Below are 24,269 nucleotides of genomic sequence, written 5' to 3' on the forward strand. Positions count from 1 at the left end.
TGAATTGTCAGACTTGGAATGGATTCCTTGTCTCTAGTATTTTATTTCAGACACATTGCTGGCTGCAAGTGAAAGAGACAATAATCAAACCAATTATGGATTGCTGGGTATCAAGAGGTGTGGCTGTAATGCCTGACTTGGTAGTTTTGAGCAGCTCTTTTGATCTCAAGCCACAGTATTATTTAATGACTGTTTGTTTGTAATATTTTCAAAATGTCTAAGGGGGGGGGGAGTGGAGCTATTCAAAGGAAACAAACCTAGCAATGAACCTAGCATGGGCGGCACGGTGGCACAGTGGTTAGCACTGCTGCCTCACAGCGCCAGAGACCCAGGTTCAATTCCCGCCTCAGGCGACTGACTGTGTGGAGTTTGCACATTCTCCCTGTGTCTGCGTGGGTTTCCTCTGGGTGCTCCGGTTTCCTCCCACAGTCCAAAGATGTACAGGTGAATTGGCCATGCTAAATTGCCCGTAGTGTTAGGTAAGGGGTAAATGTAGGGGTATGGGTGGGTTACGCTTTGGCGGGTCGGTGTGGACTTGTTGGGCCAAAGGGCCTGTTTCCACACTGTAATGTAATCTAAAGACCACAAGATGTTTTTGTTTCACAGCAGCATGTTAGCAAACAAACCTTGACAGAAAACCACAGTGGAATGTAGGAACAATAATCAGCTATTTAACTCCGTTAGTCTGTTCCCCATTCTTCGAGACCCGCAACCTGATTCAATAAACCTATCTTTGCCCCATACCCTTCAATGTCTATGGTTTGACAAACCTATCAAACTCCGATTTAAGACTTACAATTCGTCTGGCATTAATTTCCACTTGCAAATAGGAGTTTCAAATTTCTATCACCCTGTTTTAAAAAACGTTTTCCAGTTACACTCTGCAAAGCCTAGGCACTAATTTTTATGCATTTTGCCCGGAGTCCCAGATTCCCGAAACAGTGGATTTACCAAATACCATGATTTAAGCAGAATATTTCTTTGGAGATAACAGTGGACTTAATTGAGCTGTGGCTGATGTCTCCTAAGTCTGGAATAAACTAGCTCTGCACGTAAAATAAATACATTGATATTTATGGATTGATCATGATTACTTTGATTCACTGGAGTTGTGATGATTTGTTACCAGTGTTTGACGCTCATAAGCTGATATTGACAAGTATAGGGGTTGTTACACCGACCTTTCATATCTAACATTTCTCTGAGGAGTTAGGTTTTGGAGAACTGTGGGGAAAAAAACACTTACTTCAAGTGTTTTGGAAATACCTGGTATGGTATCTTTAAATGAGGTCACTGAAAGTTCATTGTATACAGTATTGCGTTTTAACAAGGCTTTCCAGAAATCACATGACTAGTGACAGCTGCCTGTTCTGTAAATCCTTTGAACAGTGACTGGATGGCAAGTGCTTTAATGTCTGGAATTAGTTGGGAACAAGAAGCGTATGAAAAAGAGCTGCCCAGTTTATCTCTCTTACGAAAACAGTGCTGTTATGGAGTTCAGAATGAAACCTGGTTTTTCCATAGGAATGAATGAAGGAACTGTTCAAGATTGCATTTCCTGAGCAAACTGTGTCTGCTAAGAGTCCAGAGGCAACCAGACATTGTTAGTGACTTGACCACAAATGCTGAAGCATCAGAGCAGCAGATATGGAAACATCAGGTGTTTCATCATTTTGGCTTTCAAAGACAACCCTATTGATCTTTTTTTTGTTGTTGAAGTAATGTTTTGCAGAGGGAAAAATTTTTTTTCCACTCTTTTCCTCAAGAGAGAGATTGGGTTTATGTTTTAAGTTATTTAACAAGATAAATATTTACAGTCCTATAACACAAACTGTGCATGTTAACCAGTTACTGAATATAATCAAAACTTCTTATTACATTCATTAAAACAAGCTGCTGATAGACCTAAAAACCAAAAGAACTGCAGCTGGCTGTAATTTATTAAGAGACAAAAATGGAAATTTCTAGAAAAGCTCAGCAGGCCTAGCAGTATCTGTAGAGAGAAATCAGAGTTAACATTTCAAGTTCAACTCCAGTTCTGAGGAAGGGTCACTCAACCCAAAACACTAGCTCTGATTTCTCTCCACAGATGCTGCCAGACCTGCTGAGGATTTCCAGCAATTTCCATTTTTGCCTCTGGTTGGTAGATATGTTTTATTTAAAACCTGATGTATTTAGTTATGCATATATTTTATTTTAACACAGTGACTCAGTGGAGTAATGAAAATAGACTGACAGTGCACTGCTCCAGTCTCTGTTGTAACTTTTTAAAACTGTTATTTATCTGATTAAAATGTAATAAAACGGGACATGAAGGTCTTCTGTCTCAAAGAAGAAATATCCATAGGGTTAGAAAAGGAGAAATAGAATGCAGCCGGTGAATTTGAATTCATAGCACAATTAGAAATACTGTATTTTCTTTGTTTCTATGACAAAACAAGAGATGAATCATAGCGTCCTTTTTTGAAGTAGAAGATGCATATTCAGCCGTTCTGATTTTTGTTTCCATTTTTTGGATTCTCGGCCTACTTCCAGGCCTCATGCTGATGATTCAGTTCCTCAAAACAGCTCTAAATCTGTGTGGATTACCTTGTTCAGATACATAGCTCTTTATCTCCTTTCCCTTCTCCACCACTTGAGTAGCTTATAATGAAAGAATCAATGATAAGGAAGACAGGGAAAGGACAACATGGCAAAACAACACATTTACTATTGTAAGCATTAAAATGTCTGCAACATTTAATAAAATGGGATATGAAGCTCTTCTACCTCATAGAATAAATATCTACTGTTTGGGGAAATGGAAAAGTTTTCATGATGATTTCGTCAAAGGACACGAGTACTGCAAGTTCTCATTTCCAGTGAAGCAATGTCAATTTGTACTGCAAATATTTTCTTTTTTTAAAAAAGGTGGGAAATCTGTACTGCTTGTGTAGAACTTCCCATTATTGTGCTGTGCCATATGTGGGTAACCCTGTTGGTTTTAAGAAAGAATTTAGCCAGTCGTTGTGCACAGACCACAGCCTGTGGTGTCCTCACATTTTTTTGTGATTTTCAGGATTGAACACAAGTATTGGAGAATATTTATGAGGTTGATTGGTGAATAATTCAAACTTCTCGTGGTTCATTTCAGGGAATGGAGACTCCTTTGTGACCTGTTGTAGGAAATTATTGAATAATCATTTTGTGGATTTTTAACTTTGATGTTCCTGGTATCACTGATGATCTTTGTGAACTAGGATCTCACTGTTATTTGCAAACAGGGGATGCCAAATGTACTGGATACATTTTCTCTGAAATTAAGGGTCTAATTTTAGCATTTCTGATTTGGAACTATATCATAAATGCAGATTGAATCTGGGTTTTGGTCAATCTGATCTGGCACAGGGTGGAATTAGATTCCTTGAAGGAGGCAGTCCCATTTGGTTTTACTTTGGGGTCACTTTGGAATTTGATTTCTGATTTGCAGTTCAAACAGAGCACTGTTGCCTTCACACCAACACAAAAACCACAGACTATGAATGTGCCTTATAAATCTCAGTCAGTCTTATTCAGCGCCTCCTTTGGGAAATGTTAAATCACCAGATTGCAATGGCTGGCTAGATTTTCTCTGTCAGAAATTGTGAAGAGAATTGCTATCAACCTCAGCCAGATGTGCTGCCTAGATTAGCTCTGACTTGAAGACTCGAAGGTTTTAAATCTGTAACTCATGACTCCAGTACACAATGTGGCAAATTTTAAGTTGATTATTTTATGGAATCTAGGTTTGCCTGTCTGATTGTGACCAGTGCTTTATTCTTTTTGGGCAGGATATGATTTATGTATTGCATTTTGCAGCCTAGATGTCGATAAAGAAGGCACATTCATGTCAAGATTTGCGCTGTTTGATGGATGATGCTTTACAATCTGGGCTTGCATTTCAGTGATCATTCTAGATGGAAAAAGCGTGTCCATGCTCATTAGTTTTATTGTGATGTGTTCTTCTTGAAACAAAATATTTTCTGTTGAACTGCATGCAGTCATAGCTTGGCCATATAGCATGAGAGGAACTGTGGTTGAATTTGTTTCTCTGGTTGAAGTAATAGGGAGTGTCATGAACATCCTGCCCAAGGCAAGGTGTCATTTTTCTTCCATCCTGAACCTGGTTGCTGCAGGGGAAGAGAAAAGGAAGACTTGCCAGCATTTAATTGGTGAAGTGATTCCGTAACGTGCAGTGCTAACAGTTGTCAGAAATGAAATTGGTTCATAAATCTTCCCAGGCGAAATGACCCAAGTGTCTCCTTCAGGTGAATGATGTAATTTAATCATTGTTTTTTCCGTTGGTGCCACAATAACATTTGATGTTTCTCTTTTCGTTTGCAGACTGGGCGTGTGGATAAAAACCACCCCTTGGTGTGTGGGCATACAGCACCTGTGCTTGACATTGACTGGTGTCCACACAATGACAATGTCATTGCCAGCGGCTCTGAAGATTGTACAGTCATGGTAAGGATTGGTCAGTTACTGCATGGACATCGCATTCAGTAAGACAGTGATTGATATTTTTCCATTATTGAGCAGTTACGATGCTCATTATCTCCATACTAGCACAGAAAAAAGTGCTACATAAATTCATGCGATTGGAGCACTTTTAAAGGGAGCCCCTTTGCTGTCACAAAGTCATAATCTCCACCATCTGGAAGAATTAACACAGCAGATCCAAGGGAACATCACCCCCTGCAGGTTCCTCTCCAAGCCACTCACTATCCTGACCTAGCGCTATATTTCCATTTCTTCACTGTCACTAAGTCTATACTCCGAACACTCTTCCAAACAATACCCTGGGTATTCTGCACCCTTGACAACCACAGCAGCACAAAAAGGTGGTTCACCCTCTTTTGCTCCAGGACAATTAAGGAAAGGCCAGTCATTACTGACTTTACCAACCTGCCAACATGCATTAATGTTTTAGGGAAAAGAAAATAAAAGTCCTTGTTTAAAAGAGGAATTTATGCTTCAGAGGTTTTCAAAATTAAGAAATTTTGGATGTTGATAAAAAGACATGGACTCTGAATGATAATGAAAACCACAGAGCTCGCAGTGTGAAGAGTTTTGTAATGGATGGTGAGAAGGAAGGGAGTTGGTTTACCTGAAGTGATGATTGAAACAATAGCTGTCACATTTAAACTAAGTATTTGAAAAGAAAACATGTTTAAAGTGGTAGGCAGAGGGAAGAGAATGTGGTTGGAGTATGGTACATTTGAGGAGTGAGCATTAACTCAGGTTTGACAGGTAAATTGTTGCCTTTTTGTGTTGAGAATTTCATAAAGCAGAAATTCTGGGATGGCTCACAGTAAAACTTCAGGAAACATGGCAAATCCGGAGCTTCTGGGCTCACTGAACAGACTCCATGCATCATATGCTTGAACATGACAGGTAGTTAGATGAGAGCTTTGAGGCTGGTTGGGTTACAGCAGCCATTCCAGTATAGTTTTGCTGACTAAATAATAAGCTGTGTGCTTTCAGCAATACTGCAGTGAAGCCAATGCTCTAATTCTATTTCTGGAGCTGGGCTGTGGAAGCTGTTTGAAGCGAGGCTGCATCAAAAACCAAATACAGAACATGAAACAAGACTAAACAGAAAATGACATCACTGTGAAACATGGCCACTCCAAATCTTTTAAATTTGGAATATTTGCTGGCACTTAGAACATAGAACATAGAACATAGAACAATACAGCACAGAACAGGCCCTTCGGCCCACGATGTTGTGCCGAACTTCTATCCTAGATTAAGCACCCATCCATGTACCTATCCAAATGCCGCTTAAAGGTCGCCAATGAATCGGACTCTACCACTCCCTCGGGCAGCGCATTCCATGCCCCCACCACTCTCTGGGTAAAGAACCCACCCCTGACATCTCCCCTATACCTTCCACCCTTCACCTTAAATTTATGTCCCCTTGTAACACTCTGTTGTACCCGGGGAAAAAGTTTCTGACTGTCTACTCTATCTATTCCTCTGATCATCTTATAAACCTCGATCAAGTCCCCCCTCATCCTTCGCCGTTCCAACGAGAAAAGGCCGAGAACTCTCAACCTATCCTCGTACGACCTACTCTCCATTCCAGGCAACATCCTGGTAAATCTTCTCTGCACCCTCTCCAAAGCTTCCACATCTTTCCTAAAGTGAGGCGACCAGAACTGCACACAGTACTCTAAATGTGGCCTAACCAAAGTCCTGTACAGCTGCAACATCACCTCACGACTCTTGAATTCAATCCCTCTGCTAATGAACGATAATACTCCATAGGCCTTCTTACAAACTCTATCCACCTGAGTGGCAACCTTCAAAGATCTATGTACATAGACCCCAAGATCCCTCTGTTCCTCCACCTGACCAAGAACCCTACCATTAACCCTGTATTCCGCATTCTTATTTGTTCTTCCAAAATGGACAACCTCACACTTGGCAGGGTTGAACTCCATCTGCCACTCCTCAGCCCAGCTCTGCATCATATCTAAGTCCCTCTGCAGCCGACAACAGCCCTCCTCACTGTCCACAACTCCACCTATCTTTGTATCATCTGCAAATTTACTGACCCACCCTTCGACTCCCTCATCTAAGTCATTAATAAAAATTACAAACAGCAGAGGACCCAGAACTGATCCCTGCGGAACTCCACTTGTAACTGGACTCCATGCTGAATATTTACCATCTACCACCACTCTCTGACTTCGACCGGTTAGCCAGTTTTCTATCCAATTGGCCAAATTTCCCTCTATCCCATGCCTCCTGACTTTCCGCATAAGCCTACCATGGGGAACCTTATCAAATGCCTTACTAAAATCCATGTACACTACATCCACTGCTCTACCCTCATCCACATGCTTGGTCACCTCCTCGAAGAATTCAATAAGACTTGTAAGGCAAGACCTACCCTTCACAAATCCGTGCTGGCTGTCCCTAATCAAGCAGTGTCTTTCCAGGTACTCGTAAATCCTATCCCTCAGTACCCTTTCCATTACTTTGCCTACCACAGAAGTAAGACTAACTGGCCTGTAATTCCCGGGGTTATCCCTATTCCCTTTTTTGAACAGGGGCACAACATTCGCTACTCTCCAGTCCCCTGGTACCACCCCAGTTGCCAGTGAAGACGAGAAGATCATTGCCAACGGTACTGCAATTTCCTCTCTTGCTTCCCACATAATCCTAGGATATATCCCGTCAGGCCCGGGGGACTTGTCTATCCTCAAGTTGTTCAAAATGTCCAACACATCTTCCTTCCTAACAGGTATCTCTTCTAGCTTATCAGTCCGTTTCACACTCTCCTCTTCAACAATACGGTCCCTCTCGTTCGTAAATACTGAAGAGAAGTACTTGTTCAAGACCTCTCCTATCTCTTCCGACTCAATACACAGTCTCCCACCACTGTCCTTGATCGGACCTACCCTCGTTCTCGTCATTCTCAGGTTTCTCACATACGCATAGAATGCCTTGGGGTTATCCTTGATCCTATCCGCCAGGGATTTTTCATGCCCTCTCTTAGCTCTCCTAATCCCTTTCTTCAGGTCCCTTCTGGCTATCCTGTATCCCTCCACTGCTCTGTCTGAACCTTGTTTCCTCAACCTTATGTAAGCCTCCTTCTTCCTCTTTACTAGACATTCAACCTCCCTCGTCAACCAAGGCTCCCTCACACGACCATTTCTTTCCTGCCTGATCGGTACATACATATCAAGGACACGTCGTATCTGCTCCTTGAAAAAGTCCCACATTTCCACCACATCCTTCCCTGACAGCCTATGCTCCCAACACTTGATCCTTGTGTGATGGATATACTGTGAACTTAACCTTTTCAGACACCCAATTATATTGTGTTCATAGTCTGCACTTAGCATGAATCCACTCTGACACTAAACAGTGAGAAGACTTAAACTTCCTTAGAATCTAATTGGGGGAGCTCGCTATCCTTGAACTGTGTTTGATGAGGTTTATTCTGCTGTTAGGTTGGACTCATGTTGAAGGTTTGTGTGCAGTGTAGCTGACAAGCAAATGTTGCAGGTGTATTGTGGAACCATCATTTAGCCATGTTTTGAAATGATGTTCCCCTCTGGTCCTTTGTACTGTGTAGCTTTCCCCATTTGCAGCTGGAGTATGGTTCCCGTGCTGTTACCAGGGTCATTTCTGAACTAGCCTTGAAGTATGCATGCTGAAAATGTGTTCAGAATTCCTGAAGAAGGGCTCATGCCCAAAACGTTGATTCTCCTGCTCTTTGGATGCTGCCTGACCTGCTGCGCTTTTCTAGCAACACATTTTCAGCTCTGATCTCCAGCATCTGCAGTCCTCACTTTCTCCTTTGAAGTATGCATGAGAAAGTTGGGCATGTGCTTTGCTTTTTAAAAGAACTTTTTTCAACTTTTAAATAAGGTGTATCCAGTCTCTGCTTACTTCTGCTGCCATCTTAAATACAAGGTGGGACCATTAACAAAACAACATCTGCATTTCAAGCATTAAGTTATGAGGAGATGTTACACAAATTAAGAAAATCCCCCCCCCCCCCCCCCAACCTTCTAAAGTTTTGTTTTAAAAGACATTAAGAGGAGCAAACAGGATAGAGAGAGAAATAGGTATGATCAAGAAGTTTGTAACGAGATGAAAATTGGGAGAATGGTAAATAGTGAGAAGGATAGCTATGAACTGTAGAAAGATATCAATGGAATGGTCAGCTGGACAAAGCAGTGGCAAATGAACTTTAACCTAGAAAAGGATGAGGTAATACATTTAAGAATCCCTATCATGACAAGGGGTTACACTGTAAATGGTAGAAACCTGGAAAGCCATGAAGGTCAAAGCGATCTTGATGTCCATGCTCACAGATCCCTTAAGGTAGAAGGTCAGATCGGTGGTTAAGAAGGCACATGAGATACTTCCCTTTGTTTGCTGAGGTGTAAACTACAAAAGCAGGAAGCTTTTGCAGCTGTATAAAACAGTGGTTGTGCAATAACTAGAATTTTGCTTGCAGTTCTGGTCACCACATGACATAGAGGATGTGATTATACCTGAGAGGATGTGATTATACCCGAGAGTATGCAGAGGAGATTTACCAGGATACAGCCTAGGCAGAGGGTCTCAACTATGAGACAAGATGGTTTGTTTTGTTTGGAGATTGAGAGGATACCTGATAAAAGTGTATAGGTTCTAAGAGATATAGGGTGGATAGGGAGGCATTTTTAAACTTACTAGATACATCAATAACCATGGATTTATGGTAAAAGCCTGGAACTCTCTGCCTAAAAGGATGGCTTGAGTCAGAAACTCTTGTACCATATAAGCAGTATTTACATACTTACTTGTGAGCCGTATCTTTGAGGGCTATGGGCCTAGAGTTGGAAAATGAGATTAGTGTAGCCACATCAGATAAATGGCCTCCTGTGCTATAAATGTGTGTGAGAAGCTATTTTCCATTACTTGGGATATTTTCAATCAGGGAGTTGAATCTAAAAATGTTTTTGATGTATCCTTTCACTGAGTGTGCATGCTGGGTGCCCATCCCAAATTACCCTTGAAATGACAACTTGCTTGGCCATTTCGAAGGACAGTTAAGGGTCAACCAGATTCCTGGGTATCTGATGTCACATGCAAGCCAGAACAAGTAAGGGCAACACATTTCCATCCTAAAGGGACATCAGTGAACCAGATTGGTTTTCCCAACAAGCATTACTGAAACCAGCTTTCAGTTGACGATTTTATTGAATGCTAGCATTTACTGTGGTGAGATTTGAACCTGTCCCCACAGAGACTGACCCTGGGTTTCTGGGTTGCTAACCCAGTAACATTACTATAATGCCATTGTCACACATTGGAGCGAGCTCTTTCAGCAGTGCAACTAGAAAACATTTCTAAACAAGGGGTGGGAGAAATTTGGATCTCTTCTGCAAATGGCAAGTGTTACTTTTAAGGTTTTGGTGGATTTTTGTTCACCAGTGTTATTCAGGGCTATGGGACAAATACACATATATGGAATTGGATTGTAAATCAATCATAATCTTACTAAATTGTGGAACAAGCTGAAGGGGATAAATGGCCTACTCCTATTAACATGTCAACTTGCATTGCTGACCTGCAGTACCATCACAGCCTATTTAGAAATGTTTATTTAGAAAGACATGCCTCTTCCTCAGCAAATTAAGTCTGAAATCCGCTTCTTTGTGCATGTATTAGTTCTGTAGGTATACAAACTACGCTCAGAATGTAACTCGGGGTTGAGAATGGAATGAGCTAGGAAATGTAATGATTTCATAATTCAGAGCTGATCAATCTTGAAAAATGATGTCTCCAAGGGGAACTTAGAATGGGCACTCAATGGGATAGGGAGAGTGATACTTTCAGATGCAGTGTACATCATTAGCAGGATGATAAGCTTGCAATAGGGTGAAGTTTTATTAAGACATACCAGGAAGAGTTGGAACAAGTTGCCAGAAAGATTGGTTGAAGCCAGGAGACAACTTCTTTAATTGGGAGCTTCTAAATACTGTAATATGAAGATTGGTTCCTGTCCTGGAAGTATTTCAGATCAAATAGTCTTGATCCAAAACTGGTATTGAGCATGTTATTGAGCATGTAGATGAATGGACTCACATCTGCATCTCGTGATCAGAGATAACAAATAAAACTGGATTCATCTGCACCTCCTATTTCCTGGCTTTTGCAGATTCTAATTAAATTTGACATAGTTTGCAAATGAATTGCTAATACTTAGCTTAAACGCTTTATGACTTATAAAGTTCAATACATGTTTATTATGAAGGATAATAAATGTAAAGTATTTCTGGAGAGTGTTGTGATAAGGCTAGAGATATAGATCCTTAAGGCAGTTAAGTTTCTGCTGTGTTACTGCCTTATCTTTTCTAGGGTATTTATTAATTCTTGTATTTTTATTTCACAAATTGTTTATTATGTTTGAATTATGAGGAGCACCTTTTAAGCTGCCTGTCTTAACAGCGCATCTATTTCATTAAACTTCAAAGAATCTCAGAAGCTATAGAGAGAGTGAAGTTATGGAAGAATCAGTGCATATATTGCTTAGAGACTCATTTATTTGTGAGCTTTTGTTTATAATAAAAATCTATTGAAACAGCAATTCCCTGGAGTGCTGCAAACTGTGTGTCATGAAGATTGATGTGGCTCTCCTGTGAATTCAGAGGTGTGAAAATAAATCCTTTCATTCACATATATTCCCTCCAGTAGAGGTGACCAACTCATCTGAGTATTCATTGAAAGATAATAAATAAAATTAGTCAAGGTCCCCCTTGCTGGAAGGGGGTAGCTAGTGACAATGAAATGCCTTTATTAATGCCTCTCCTGCACAAGGGCATGTTCAAACCATTCATCTTGTTGCAACTGAAGAATTCCACTCACCCCTCCTGAATGAATGATCCATTTAATAAATGTGACTTCTCCCCTTTTTTTTCCCCCAAGTTGGCCTGTATTTTAATGGTACTCTCTGATGACAGTCATCACCACTCTGCCACAAGGTAGTATTCCCACCTCTGAGCCAGAAAGTTGTGAGTTCGAGTCCTGCTCAATTTGAGCACAAAATCCAGCACACGTGTAACGTAACAACTGTTCACAGAGAGGGCCGGTTTTCTGTTAAATTAATAGCAGCACATCTAGCGGAGCAGAATGCAGCTTGATGTGATCCACCCACATGGTGAGCAATGTGCCAGATACACTCAAGTCTGTGCTCTTGAACTTGAAGTCATTCAGTCAGCTTCCGAACCCATTGTGCACAAGGACATCAAAGGAGTGGCCAAGTGTTGAGCATATTGCAGAGAAATTGTGCAAATGGAGGGCTAAAGGCGCATAAAATCAGAGTCACAGGAACTTGAAGAAGAATGTTTTTCCCCAGGGTAAATGCAGGAGAACAGGGTGTTGGCAGGGAGTATAGAGATACAGAGAATGGGCAACAGAGGAAGTGGTTAGCAATGGCCTTGTCATTAACCAGAGACAGTGAGCTTTGGGGATTGGTTTAGAAATATGGTTTGATGGTTTATATGGGAATGGTTTAGAGAGAAAAGAAAAACAAGAAAGTGAGAATTGGACAGCTGGAAAGAGCAGCGATTTTGTTTGTTCTCTGTTAGGATGACAGCAGCACTCACCATTGAAGACGAGCTTTCTTCTAGCATGTGTGAGCTCTTGTAATTTACAGTGATTGGTTTGGCATGAGCTGTTGCAACCTTTGTTATTAAAGGTAATGGGAATCTGGAATTTGCTCTGCAAAATGCTGTGGATGCTGGGGAGAATTGGAGCTTTCTGGACTAAGATCAATAGACTTTTATTACGAATCAAGGCTATGGATCTAAGACACACAAATGACATTCTAGTACAGATCTGCCATGATCTCACTCAACAGTGAAGCAGGCTTGAGGGGCTGAATGGCCTCCTCCACTTTCTGATAAATGAATGAGTGTATATGCTCAGCAAGATGTTGCTACATTCAATAAATGAAAGGCCAATGTTGCCTTTCTCTTTCATCGATGTTAAAAGTATAATATAATCAATTGATTGTTTTTCATGTGTCAAAGCAATCCATTGGTTGTATTATACTCTTTATTTCTTGGGCAGTCTGTCTGTACACAGCAAGATTCCACAACAATAAATGAGTGAATTCTGTGTAGGCAGCGAGGGATGTCGGTTAGGATACTGAGTTGACCTTTCTGTTCTTTTTAAAACAATGTCACTAGGTTTTTTTGCAGCCACTTGGACAGATCTTGGGTTAGCTGTTTAATTGAAAGATGGTGCATTGGAAAATCAGACCCATACAGCATGTACTCTCTGAAATACAACACACTCTATTGACTCAAAAGTGAGTAGTAACAGTGAACCAAACTGTCAGGATGTAATGTTAGTGCAAGTTATCATTGGAAATTGAAATGAATGTTTTAACTATTGCCTTTTTATACCTAGTGATTGTCATGACAACTCATTTCTAGCTGTTTTTGTTTGTCTTTTGACTTTTCTAAATTAAAGGATGAAATGAAAATAAAATGTATATTAATTTAATTTGTGAAGCTATAAACTAATAGGCATGTCCCTCTGTGTACAGGCATAGCTGTCTGGGTAAGGGTTGTTACTGATACTGAAGTTTGAAGTTTGTAAGGACGTTATATCATGCACAGCTCCCTTTTACTACCAGCACAGTTATGTGCACATGAAGCTTTTTTTTTGCTCATCTCGAGTTTTCCAATAGTTTGGAAAATGGTAAACGTCGAGAAAACAATATCACAAACTTGAGCTTTGCTGAATTTTGCAAACCAAACTGTTTCTAATTCATTCATGGAAAACATAGGCATTGCACATCCCAACTGGCAGGTTTATGATTAAGCCATGTTAATAAGCTAGGTATTCTACGTGGATTAAAGGAAAAGAGATAGGAGGACAAGAATGTCATTATGAACCAGTAATATGTGGATCTTAACCAATCCTCTTTTCCATAACCCAAAAGTGGCTGAATATGGAAACCAGTTTAAGTCAGTAATTGTGAGCGCTTAATTTGGGATATTGTTCAATTCTATTCAACCATCACTGCCATCAAGCATTCATGGGTTTGAATTTATCTTTGATTTGACTGATTAGTACTTGCTTTAATTCACTGGACTGATGAATAGTTATTTTGAGCTGAGTACTCTCTTTGATCTCTTCGTTGGGATTTTTTTGGTGCCTTGATATTTACTTGGACCTGTTGTGTCCTATTTACATTTGGTACAATTTACTGATTTTGAAAAAAAAACGAAAGCTCTTGTTGCAATCAATAAACTCAGGCTCATTCATTAATATTGATGGCTTTGAATCTTTCCTTCCTGTGCATGCAGACAATTGCCTAACTTTAGTACCTGTATGGTGGACAGGTAAGTTGGAAATATCAGCTTTGAAAGTAAAATATTGCTCTTTCGTAATGAACAAGTAGATCAAAGAGATCACTTCAAGAGATTTCCTGCATTAAGGAAGCAAACTGGATTTCACATCTGCTTTGATGTTTCACTGGGTTTGGCGGCAGTACTGAGTGATTGCACTCAGCTGGACAATTTTTATAGTGCAAAATTCAATAACAATGTATGCTCTGGCATCAATGCACTATGGGGAAGCGGTGACATAGTGGTATTTTCACTGGTTATAGTAGTCCAGAGACCCAGGCGGAATGCCCTGGGGAGGTGAGTTCGAATCCCACTTTGGCCACTGGTGAAAATTGGATCCATGAAAATCTGGAACTAAAACTTAGCCAAATGATGTCAATGGTTGAAAAAAACACGTCTGGTTCACTAAAACCCTTTAGGGAAGGAAACCTGTCATTCTTACTTGGTCTGGCCAAGATGCACATCCAGGCTGACAGCAATATGGTTGACTCCTATCTGCCTGCAATGGCCCAGAGGACCAGTCTGTTCAGGTAGCAATTAGGGATGGGAAGTAAATGCTGGTCCAGACATGGATTCTTGCAACACATGCAACAAAAATTCTGTTTGTCAGTGCCTGTCTGATGTTGACATCTTCTTGAAGTTGGTCATTTCCTTCTGTTCCTTCAACCTGTTGAGCTTCTAACCAAAAATCACAATCTGAACAAAGAAAATGTGGCAGGAGCAAGTGACTGCAGATGCTGGAATCTGTGCTGAAAACAAAACATGCTGAAAATCTCAGTGGGTCAGGCTGCATCCGTGGAGAGAGAGGAAGCTAGTGTTTTAAGTCTAGATGATTCTTCAGTAGAGCTGCCGAAACTTGAAACGTTAGCTCGAATTGACAACCGGAAGCGGCAGAGACAGGCCACTATAAATGCCGGAGGAAACAGCACAGAAGCGCTTCACAGGAGGCTCCCAAGCACTGAGGATGTTACCTAGACAGGGGACGAAACGTTTGCAAGACAAATTCCCAGCTCGGCGAACAGAACCACAACAACGAGCACCCGAGCTACAAATCTTCTCCCAAACTTTGAAACGTTAGCTTGCTGTCTCTACGGATGTTGCCTGACCCGTTGTGATTTTTAGCATTTTTTGTTTTCAAATGAGATATGGTATTTGCTGAGCTTTGGAGGCTAGATACTGGGACAGCTTCTCGTTGAAATGACTCCTTAGTCCCATTGTTGTAGACTGGCTGGCATTGATTTTGACCAGGGGTGTGAGAAGGTAGGGAGCGGGAGGCAGGTAATATTTACGAAGAAGGTGATCACTTGCTGATTTTGTCAACCATGCCAAACAACTGTCTGAATAGGTATTTGGAGAAAGATCTTGAGCTTTGTGGGGACCCAGAGAAACTCATGGAAGAAATTAAATAGAGGGGAGTGGACTTTCCTCGTCATTTCTTCTGTAGGAAGGAAAGGGAAAGACTGAAAATAGGCGATGGTGATTGTGGTGGTGATATCTCAAGTCCAGTAATCCAGAGGCTGAGGCTAAAGTCCTGGGGAAATGAGTTCAAATTCCACGATGACAGCTGATGGAATTTAAATTGAATTCACAGAATCCGGAATTGAAAGCTAGTATCAGGCATGGTGATAAATTAAACTACCGCTGATTGTGATTTAAAATCCATTTGGATTCATAATGTGCTTTAAGAGATTAAGATATGTCATCCTTACCTAGTCATGTGAATCCACACTGAGTAATGTGCTTTATTGTAAACTTCCCTTTTAAAATGGCTGACCAAGCCATTCTGTTCAAGGCCAGTTCAGAATGAGCTATAAATAGGGATCATGCCTACCTCCGATGAAAGGATATAAAAAGGCACAAATACTCCATGTTGGATATGGGACCTCTCTTCTACTTTCTAGTTTGTAATGATTCCACATTCAAACCAACTTTTTGTTTAACTTTCCCAGGCCTTTTCTGGATATTTGAGAGGAGCCCTTGTCATCAAATAACTTTACTTCCAAGTGATCTGAAAATCCCACTTGCAGGAAATCCTGTTCCACTGACTTTCACTGGCCTGTTTATCCCTGGGAACCACAGCTCTCCACTGCCTTGTTTAACTGGCCATTTTATAATGCATGGATCTCAACAACTGGAAGATAGATAATCTGGCCGCTGTGCTAGCACAGTAAACAACCACGTTTCCCAAAATGAATTACATGTATAGTTACATCATGTTGGCTAGATTCATCTTTGTCTTTACACTGGGACCAATTATAACCCCTCAGCTACTTCACTGCTTAGGCAGCCCCTGGCAACTGAAGACATCAAACTGCAGTGGAAGTAGGTTGAGTTCTGAGATGACTGATAAGTCCAATATACGATCTGGAGACTCTATCCCATGCAGGGCTGGTGAGCTTGGAGGTTCGGGTTGTTGAATTGCTTGGAGGTTTAAGCAACTTCATTGCTGTGTACTCTTGGTGAAGTCTCTCACTATGTTCAGTGTCTTCCCAAAAAGAACCACCTCCATTTGGTCAGTCACAGGTCAGAGTCTACCAAAACTGTATTGGGATGCTGTCAGGGCATCACGAGAGTGGTTCCATTGACCACCCGGAAGTCTCAGGCCATGACTGATCTCCGAGTAGCGGAGTTGCTTTTGAAATCCGGTGTCAAGCATATGGACTGTCTGGAGGAGTTGGTTGAGTGATTAGTGCCTCAATGCTGTGCACAGTGACTTGGGAGATCTGACCCTAGTCAATTAACTGAGCAGAGTCCAAACATAAGACCGGGTGATCTCATATCCAAGGTAATGCCTTCCCTCACGGCTAGTGAGGTTGTTGTTTTAGCAATATTGGCCCCCTTCAAATGGATCTGGCAATTACATCAAAACAACTGATGGTTTTGGTTAAATTAAAAAAACTGTCAAATTGTTTGTACAAAAAAAATGACAGTTTCCAGAATATGACAGAGGCCAATAATAATAATTATTTTCCTTTTGTCACGCCCAATTCAACTGGGATTTCCTTAAATATTTTCCAGAGCTTCAGAAAATTCAGTTTACCATTTGTTATAGCAACAGGATTTATAATCTTGTAAAGCAACCACAATTACTGGAATGGTTTAGGACTACTGACAGAGAAATTAATAGGAAAACTGCAAATGGTGTCTTCAAGTCCACATGATTTAAATGGAATTGTATTATTTGGCTAAAAGTCACAGGCATTGGAAATTAGATATTGAATCCACAAATAGGTTTCTCTTGACTTTGAGGTTTGATAACCAAGGTTGACAAGGGAGCATTTTATAAAAAGAAAAATTAGCTTGCTTTGCCAAAATACATACCAAATTGTGCTTCTAAGGACAGTGTCTCAGAGGAACACTGGGTCAGGAGTTGATGCATACCAAGACTGGAATTCAAGTTATTTTTATTTGGATCTCAAAATGATTGAATAAAATCTGAACTGGGTAATTTAAGGCTTATCAAGCTGAGGACAGAATAATCTCAGCTTTTGACCCTTGCTGCAAGCCAACATGTCATTAGGTAATGGGAAGTGGATCAGGCTGGAATGTACCTCCTAAAATTGGCCGCCGCTCAGTTAAAACGCAGTTACTTTTATGAAAATGATCTCAAAGAAATGAAATCGCTCAAGTGTTAAGAGGCTAACATGGCTCAGTCAGTGACGGTCATCAGGTTGAATTATCGTATCGGGTTGTTTTGACATATTGGTTAAGACTCACATTCCCTGTTCTTGGAAACATTGAGCCAATCAAAGTCATTACACTTCCGAAAATGAAATGCATTTCTATGTGGAGACTATATCAAAGCTTGTGGGATGGAGTTTATATTGAGGTAAACTTGTAAAATGTATCAGAATGATTGCTATAGAAAGTAAAAATCTATAAACAAGGCACAAGTTTCTCTGTAGTAATATGTTTTAAGAGTTATTAAGTCAACGGTGGTGGTACGTTTCATATGTCTAATGTGTTTCTTTGATATTGTGGTGTTGTGCTTATCAGGTGTAAGTTCTTACTTTACCCATTGAAAACAGACAATATCTTGCATGTTCCTGCCTGGCTCTAATACAGTCATGGAAGAGTTTGGTACCCAGGATTGCATTTTCAGGTATTAGGGACATTTGTCGTCCATTTCAATATTGTTTAAAAGGAACAGGTAATCCAATCTGTTTATTTTTGATAACTTACTTGAGATAAATTAATGTGATATAAAACTCAAACACTGTGAGATAGCCTCGTCCCAGGATGTTGAATTGTTTTAGAAATTCGAAAACAATTGTTGAAATGAAACCAAACAAGCCACCAGTTTTGGTTTCCAGTTACTGAATGCTGAGAACCAGCAAGAGGACAGGCTCTGATGGAATATATACCATTTGCCTGAATGAGTACAGCTACAACAACACTTGAGGTATTCTTTACTCTTTCATGGAGCATAGGCATCAGCGGCTAAGCTAGAGTTTGCTTCTTATCCCTAATTGCCCATGAACCAAGTGGCTGGCTAGGCCATTTAAGAGGCTAGGTAAGAGTCAATCACATTACTGTGTCCCTGGAGTCACATGCCAGATCAGGTAAAGATGGCAATAACAACAGAAATTGCTGGGAAAATCTCAGCCAGTCTGGCAGCATGTGCGGAGAGAAACCAGAGTTAAAGTTTTGGGTCCAGAGGCCCTGCTTCAGAACTATACAGTGCAAGCTGGAAGAACTACATCTCATTTTCCCCTTGGGGACTCAACAGCCTTCTGGACTCAGTATCCAGTTCAATAATTTTATCCTGAGCACCTTCCCCCATGTCTTTATCCCAAACCCCACATACCAGGCCTTGTCATCACATGAGCTGCTCCCACAATCCTTAGTAACTATTGATTCTCCAGGCTGACCATTCTTTAGTCTGTCCAACTGTTGTTCTCTCCCATCAGGCTCTATCTTCACCTTTCATTTACTTCCCCCCCCCACCTTCCTCTCACACCATTTTTAGTATATCTACCAACTTCTTTCAAACTCCAATTAGTTCTGAAGAACGGTCAACTATACACAAAATGTTAACTCTGCTTTCTCTCCACTGATGTTGCGAGAGTTTTCCCAATAAATTCTGCTTTTGTTTCTGATTTCCAGTCTTTATTTTATTTGTTTAGGGAAGGAAATCTATCATCTTTACTTAAAGGGCAAAAGTGAACCAGATGGGATTTTACATCAATTGATAGTTTCATAGTCACCATCACTGAGCTTTTACATTCCAGATTTGTTAACTTATTATTTAGATTCCAGCTGCAGTGGTGGTATTTGAACCTATGGCCCCTAAACATGCCTGGCTCTCTCGGTTGCCAGTCCAGTGACATTACCACTACTCCATCATCTCAACACTCTGAAAACCAAGACAGTAAGTTTCATCAATATTCCTGCAGTCATAGGTCTAACACCTCAGCCATTAGGTGCAGTAGTGGATATGATCTGCAGAACCCACGTTGATGCTACAGTCAAGAAAGCACAACAATGCCTCTACTTCCTCAGGAGGCTAAGGGAATTCGCCATTTTCATAAAGACGCTTCCTAATTTTTGTAGATGAACCATAGGAAGCATTCTATCTGGATGCTTCACAATGTGGTTTGGCAGCTGCTGTGTGCAGAACCATAAGACATACAGAGACATTGTGAACAGAGTCCAGTCCATCACGCAAGCCAACCTTCCGTCCATTGACTCCATCTACACTTGCTGCTACATTGGGAAGGCAGCCAACATAATCAAAGACCCCTGCTACCCGGTTATAATCTCTTCTAACCTCTTCCATTGAGCAGAAGATACAAAAGTTTAAATACGTGTCCCAACAGATTCAAGAACAGCTTCTTCCCTGCTGTTGTCAGACTTCTGAATGGACCTCTCAAACCTCACATTTAATGTTGATCTCACTGTTTGTGCACCTTCTCTGCAGCTGTAACATTGTATTCTTCGCTCTGTTCTATTACCCTAATGCACTTTGTGTGGTATGATCTGCCTGTACTGCACACAAAACAAAACTTTTCACTGTACCTCAGTACATGTGGCAATAATAAAATGAAATTACAGCAAAAGTACCATTTGGTTTTCAACCTCAACCATTGAGAAAATCAAGGGCAACAATGACATGGGACCGCTGTCTCTATGAAGTTCCTGCCCAGGTCACATGCCATCTGACTTGGACAAAGACAGCACGCTCCTGTCATTGGCCATGGGTGCATTCCTGGAGAAAGTTGGTGATTTTTGTAAATGGTAAAATGTACAATAGACAGCGCATGCAAGCGCACGTGCTTACTCCCAGAAGACGACAGATGACCAAACGCAAGGGTCATAGTGGGCAAAAGGATGCACAGTAAATATTGCATTAGTCAGTGATTTCAGGGAGGACAGAACTGTATTACCATTCCCTCATTGCTGAGAGCCAAAATCTTCAAATTCCAGGCAGACCACTGTGTGACAGTGCCATCCCACAGAGATTGCAGTGGTTTGAGAAGGTGACCCACCATCTCGAATCTTGAGAGGCCTGGACACAGTGGACGTGGAGAAGAGTCTTGTACCTTATTTGTATGTCCATGGTATTTGTCCATGAGTTAGTGAACTTAGAGCAAATAACTTTGTCTTTGCTCTGACACCTTACGCTCCACATAGAGCGCAGAGTGAAGATAAACCTCCACTCAACATTTTCAACAAGAAAGGAAATCAAAAAGATATTTTATAAAGATATGTTCCTCCAATATTTTAAAAGCAATTTAAACTGTGCCTGAGGGTTTTGACTTATATGGCTACTCACTGGAATTCTTTTACTGAAATCCCCAGTTACCACAAAGCTTTTCACTGTAAATATATCAGAAATTGGCTGATGAACATTACTGACAGTTTCAGAGGAGAACGCAGTTCAATCAATTACAGCAAACAATTCAGCTGGAAATTCTTGATGTTGATTCAAACCGTGATTCATGGACTGACTAACCCAAATAAGGAACTGAATTTACTGCACTTTCAGCCTGTGAATCTGGCCCAATCCTGCAAATAGTTCATGAGAAGGATTGTAGTCCAGGAACTATTAAACTGGGATGAAGACATTTATGATTGAATTAGGAGAGTTAGTTAGGATTCAGACATTTACATGTTCGGTGATTACAGGCACTAATCACTAATGTTATAAAGCAAAGGACACCATTGTTCTGCAAGGTGAAAGCAGTGGATTAGATTTTTTTAAACTAAGGGTTCAGTCATTTTTTTCAGCTGCACATTTATTGATATGAGAGTTTAGAATTTTTAATGCAGTTGGAGTTTCACAGTTCCCAGGTTTCTGAAAAGCTGAAAGATTCTATGTTCCCTTGTTCCCAGGTTCCTGTCCAGCAGAGGTGAAAATTGCATATCAGAGGTCTGTGATCCCTGTACTTTGTTCTTCACATCTGATTTTGTACCATCCTGTACATCTTTCCTGTCTCATTGACTTATTGGGTCATAGAATCATACAGCATGGAAACAGACCCTTCGGTCCAACCAGTCCATATCGACCATACTCCCAAACTAAACTAGTCCCACCTGCCCTGTGCTTGGCCCATATCCCTCCAAATATTATTACTCATGTATCTATCCAAATGTTTTTTTAAATGTTGTAAATGTTCCCTCATCTACCACTTCCTTTGGAAATTCATTCCACTACCACTTCCTTTGGAAATTCATTCCACACATGAACCACTCTCTATGCAAAAATGTTTCCCGTCATGTCTTTTCAAAATCTTTTACCTCTCACCTTAAAAATATGCCCCATAGTCACCCTAGGGAAAAGATACCTGCTATTCACCTTATCTATGCCCCTCATAATTTTATAAATCTCTGTAACGTTCCCCCTCAGCCTTCTATGCACCAGAGAAAAGTGCCAGCCTATTCAGCCTCTCCCATACTTCAAACCCTCCATTCCTGGCAACATCCTGGTAAATTTTTTCTGAACCCTCTCCAGGTTAATAATATCCTTCCTACAACAGTCCTCCAGGAGAGGCCTTACCAATGTCATCCCTTCACCTATACTCAAAGGTCTGAGCAATGAAGGCAAGTGTGCTAAACACCTTCTTAACCACCGTGTCTACATGTGACACATACTTCCAGGAATTATGAGATTAGATTAGAGGATTTACAATGGGGAAACAGGCCCTTCGGCCCAGCAAGTCCACACCGACCCTCCGAACAGCAACCCACCCAGACCCATTCCCCTACATTTACCCCTTCACCTAACACTACGGGCAATTTAGCATGAGCAATTCACCTAACATGCACATTTTTGGACTGTGGGAGTAAAACCGGAGCACTCGGAGGAAACTCACGCAGACATGGGGAGAATGTGCAAACTCCACACAGACAGTTGCCTGAGGCAGGAATTGAACGTGGGTCTCTGGTGTTGTGAGGCAGCAGTGCTAACCACTGTGCCACCATGCCACCCACCGATTATGTACCTAAACTCCAACGTCTCTGTGTTTAATTGTATAAGTCCTGCCCTTGTTTGTTTTACCAAAATGCAATACTTCACGTTTATCCAAATAGAACTCCATCTGCATTCCTCAGTTCATTGACCAATTGATCAAGATCTCCTTGTGAAAAATGTATTTTTCCTTTCAGTGTAATTTCACCCTTTGTATAACCTTTTTATAAAAAAAAGTTAAAAATCACAAAGAATAATAATTTAATGAGTCCTCTTTTAATAAATCCTCACTTAAAAATAAACAGTTTTGGCTTTTTAATTTTCACGTCATGAATGGTGATTCGGTTTCATGACTTACCTGGACTGTACATTGTGTTTGTTTAGCAGCCAGGTGGCAGGAGTGTCGTCATACCTTCTGGTAGAGCTAGTGTGTCAGTCAGTACATTCATGTAAAGGTGACAATCAGTTGGATAGAGTTAACTCCTAAGAAGCTGTGTCATTGACAGAGTCATGACCACATGCCAGTGCTGAGACTCTGGAGAAGGAGCAACAGCTTCAACTTTTACTGAGTTGTAATGTGTATACTCAGCTACTGAAACAAACACTTTAAAAAGACCCAAGGGTCTAGAGATCTCTCTTCCTCAGATTAAGTCCTCACAATCATCAGCTCATACTCAATCTGAGTGCAACAGACAAAAAAAAACTCACTTCCTTCTTCAGTTGGTGTTCATTACCACATTAATTGAATTTATTTTCACATTGACCATTTTAACCCATTATATTATTGAATTTTTTTTTACTACTTCTTACTTGTGCACTGATCTAAAATTCGTTCATTTTGGTTTATATTTCCACCCCTTCATCAACTTCGTATGGTCCATCTCCGACTCATCCTTTTATTTCCTGATGGAGATCGAGATGTCTAGGAGCTTTCCACTGATGACCAGCACAGACCCACTGATTCCAGAAAAACCTGGATCATATTTCTTCCCGGCCAGCTTCCAATATAGATTGCATATCCTTTCCCCGGTTCTGTTGTAATTTGATTAAGCCACATTGTTCATCAGGACCTTTTAAATATCATCTTTTCTCCTCAGACTGGCAAGACCTTTGAGTGATTTTAACCTGTATGCTTTTCTTTCTGTAGTGATTGGGACCAGGTGGACCTCGTTGACTACAAAGTTCTTGATTGAGGTTGTTAACCTGGGCCAATCAGAAAAGCCTTGGCTGACCAATATAACCAGGAGAAAATGTTAAAAAAAACAGGAGATTAGAATCCCCTCAGTTGAGGACTGACTCCTAGCTGGCTGGCTAGCTACAGCCTGTGTACTGTACAGTAGTAAACACAGGATGATTTGGTGATGGGAAATCAGCCTCTGCAGTTATTTCAGTTCCCTTTCCTCTTTCTTGGAATCGTGAGATATTCACTTGTGTCCTTACTTTCCCCAACCCCAATCTTCATGTTTGACTGATACCTTTTTTTGTTAATTCCACCAAGCCAACATTGATTCCACTACTAAGTGTATTTTCCCCTCCCTTTCTTCATTCCAAGTGCTTGTTCTGTAACTTGCTGGTTTTCCCTTTAGCCACCCCATGACTAGTTGGAAGCAGATATCATTAAAATTAACTCATAATTATTGATTAATCTAGTTGCATATTGAAACTTTCAAGTGCATGTGTTAGAACATAACTGTTTTTTAAAGACAGTCATCAGCTGTAAATTTCTCCCTGATGAGTTTATAATTATCATTAATACAAACCTTTCATCTTTTGTGTCCAGCATATTCCCGAAAGATGGAAATGTTGCCAGATGATTAGAAGAACAAGTAATATTGAATTCTGTTACCTCTTGCCTCAGTAATTCAAGCTAAAATGAGTAATCCATTTTAGTAATCATTGTGTAAGGTGGTGGTTTTGAAAGAGTTAATGATGAATTTGTATTGGCTCCACCCAGTTTGATGATGCTA

The 24,269-nt window shown here is 40.7% G+C and overlaps 1 protein-coding gene across 4 annotated transcripts in view; it reads left to right on the top strand.

Moving 5' to 3' along the window:
- Positions 1-24,269, top strand: part of LOC140491492 (coronin-6-like) — a 253,791-nt gene that overhangs the window by 158,572 nt on the left and 70,950 nt on the right. For all 4 annotated transcript variants that reach the window (XM_072589739.1, XM_072589740.1, XM_072589736.1 and 1 more), the window contains one exon: positions 4,363-4,485. In XM_072589739.1, the coding sequence (XP_072445840.1) occupies positions 4,363-4,485 (123 nt within the window). The remainder of the gene's footprint in view (positions 1-4,362; positions 4,486-24,269) is intronic.

The sequence above is a fragment of the Chiloscyllium punctatum genome, chromosome 19 (assembly GCF_047496795.1).
Source record: "Chiloscyllium punctatum isolate Juve2018m chromosome 19, sChiPun1.3, whole genome shotgun sequence".
Taxonomy (NCBI): domain Eukaryota; kingdom Metazoa; phylum Chordata; class Chondrichthyes; order Orectolobiformes; family Hemiscylliidae; genus Chiloscyllium; species Chiloscyllium punctatum.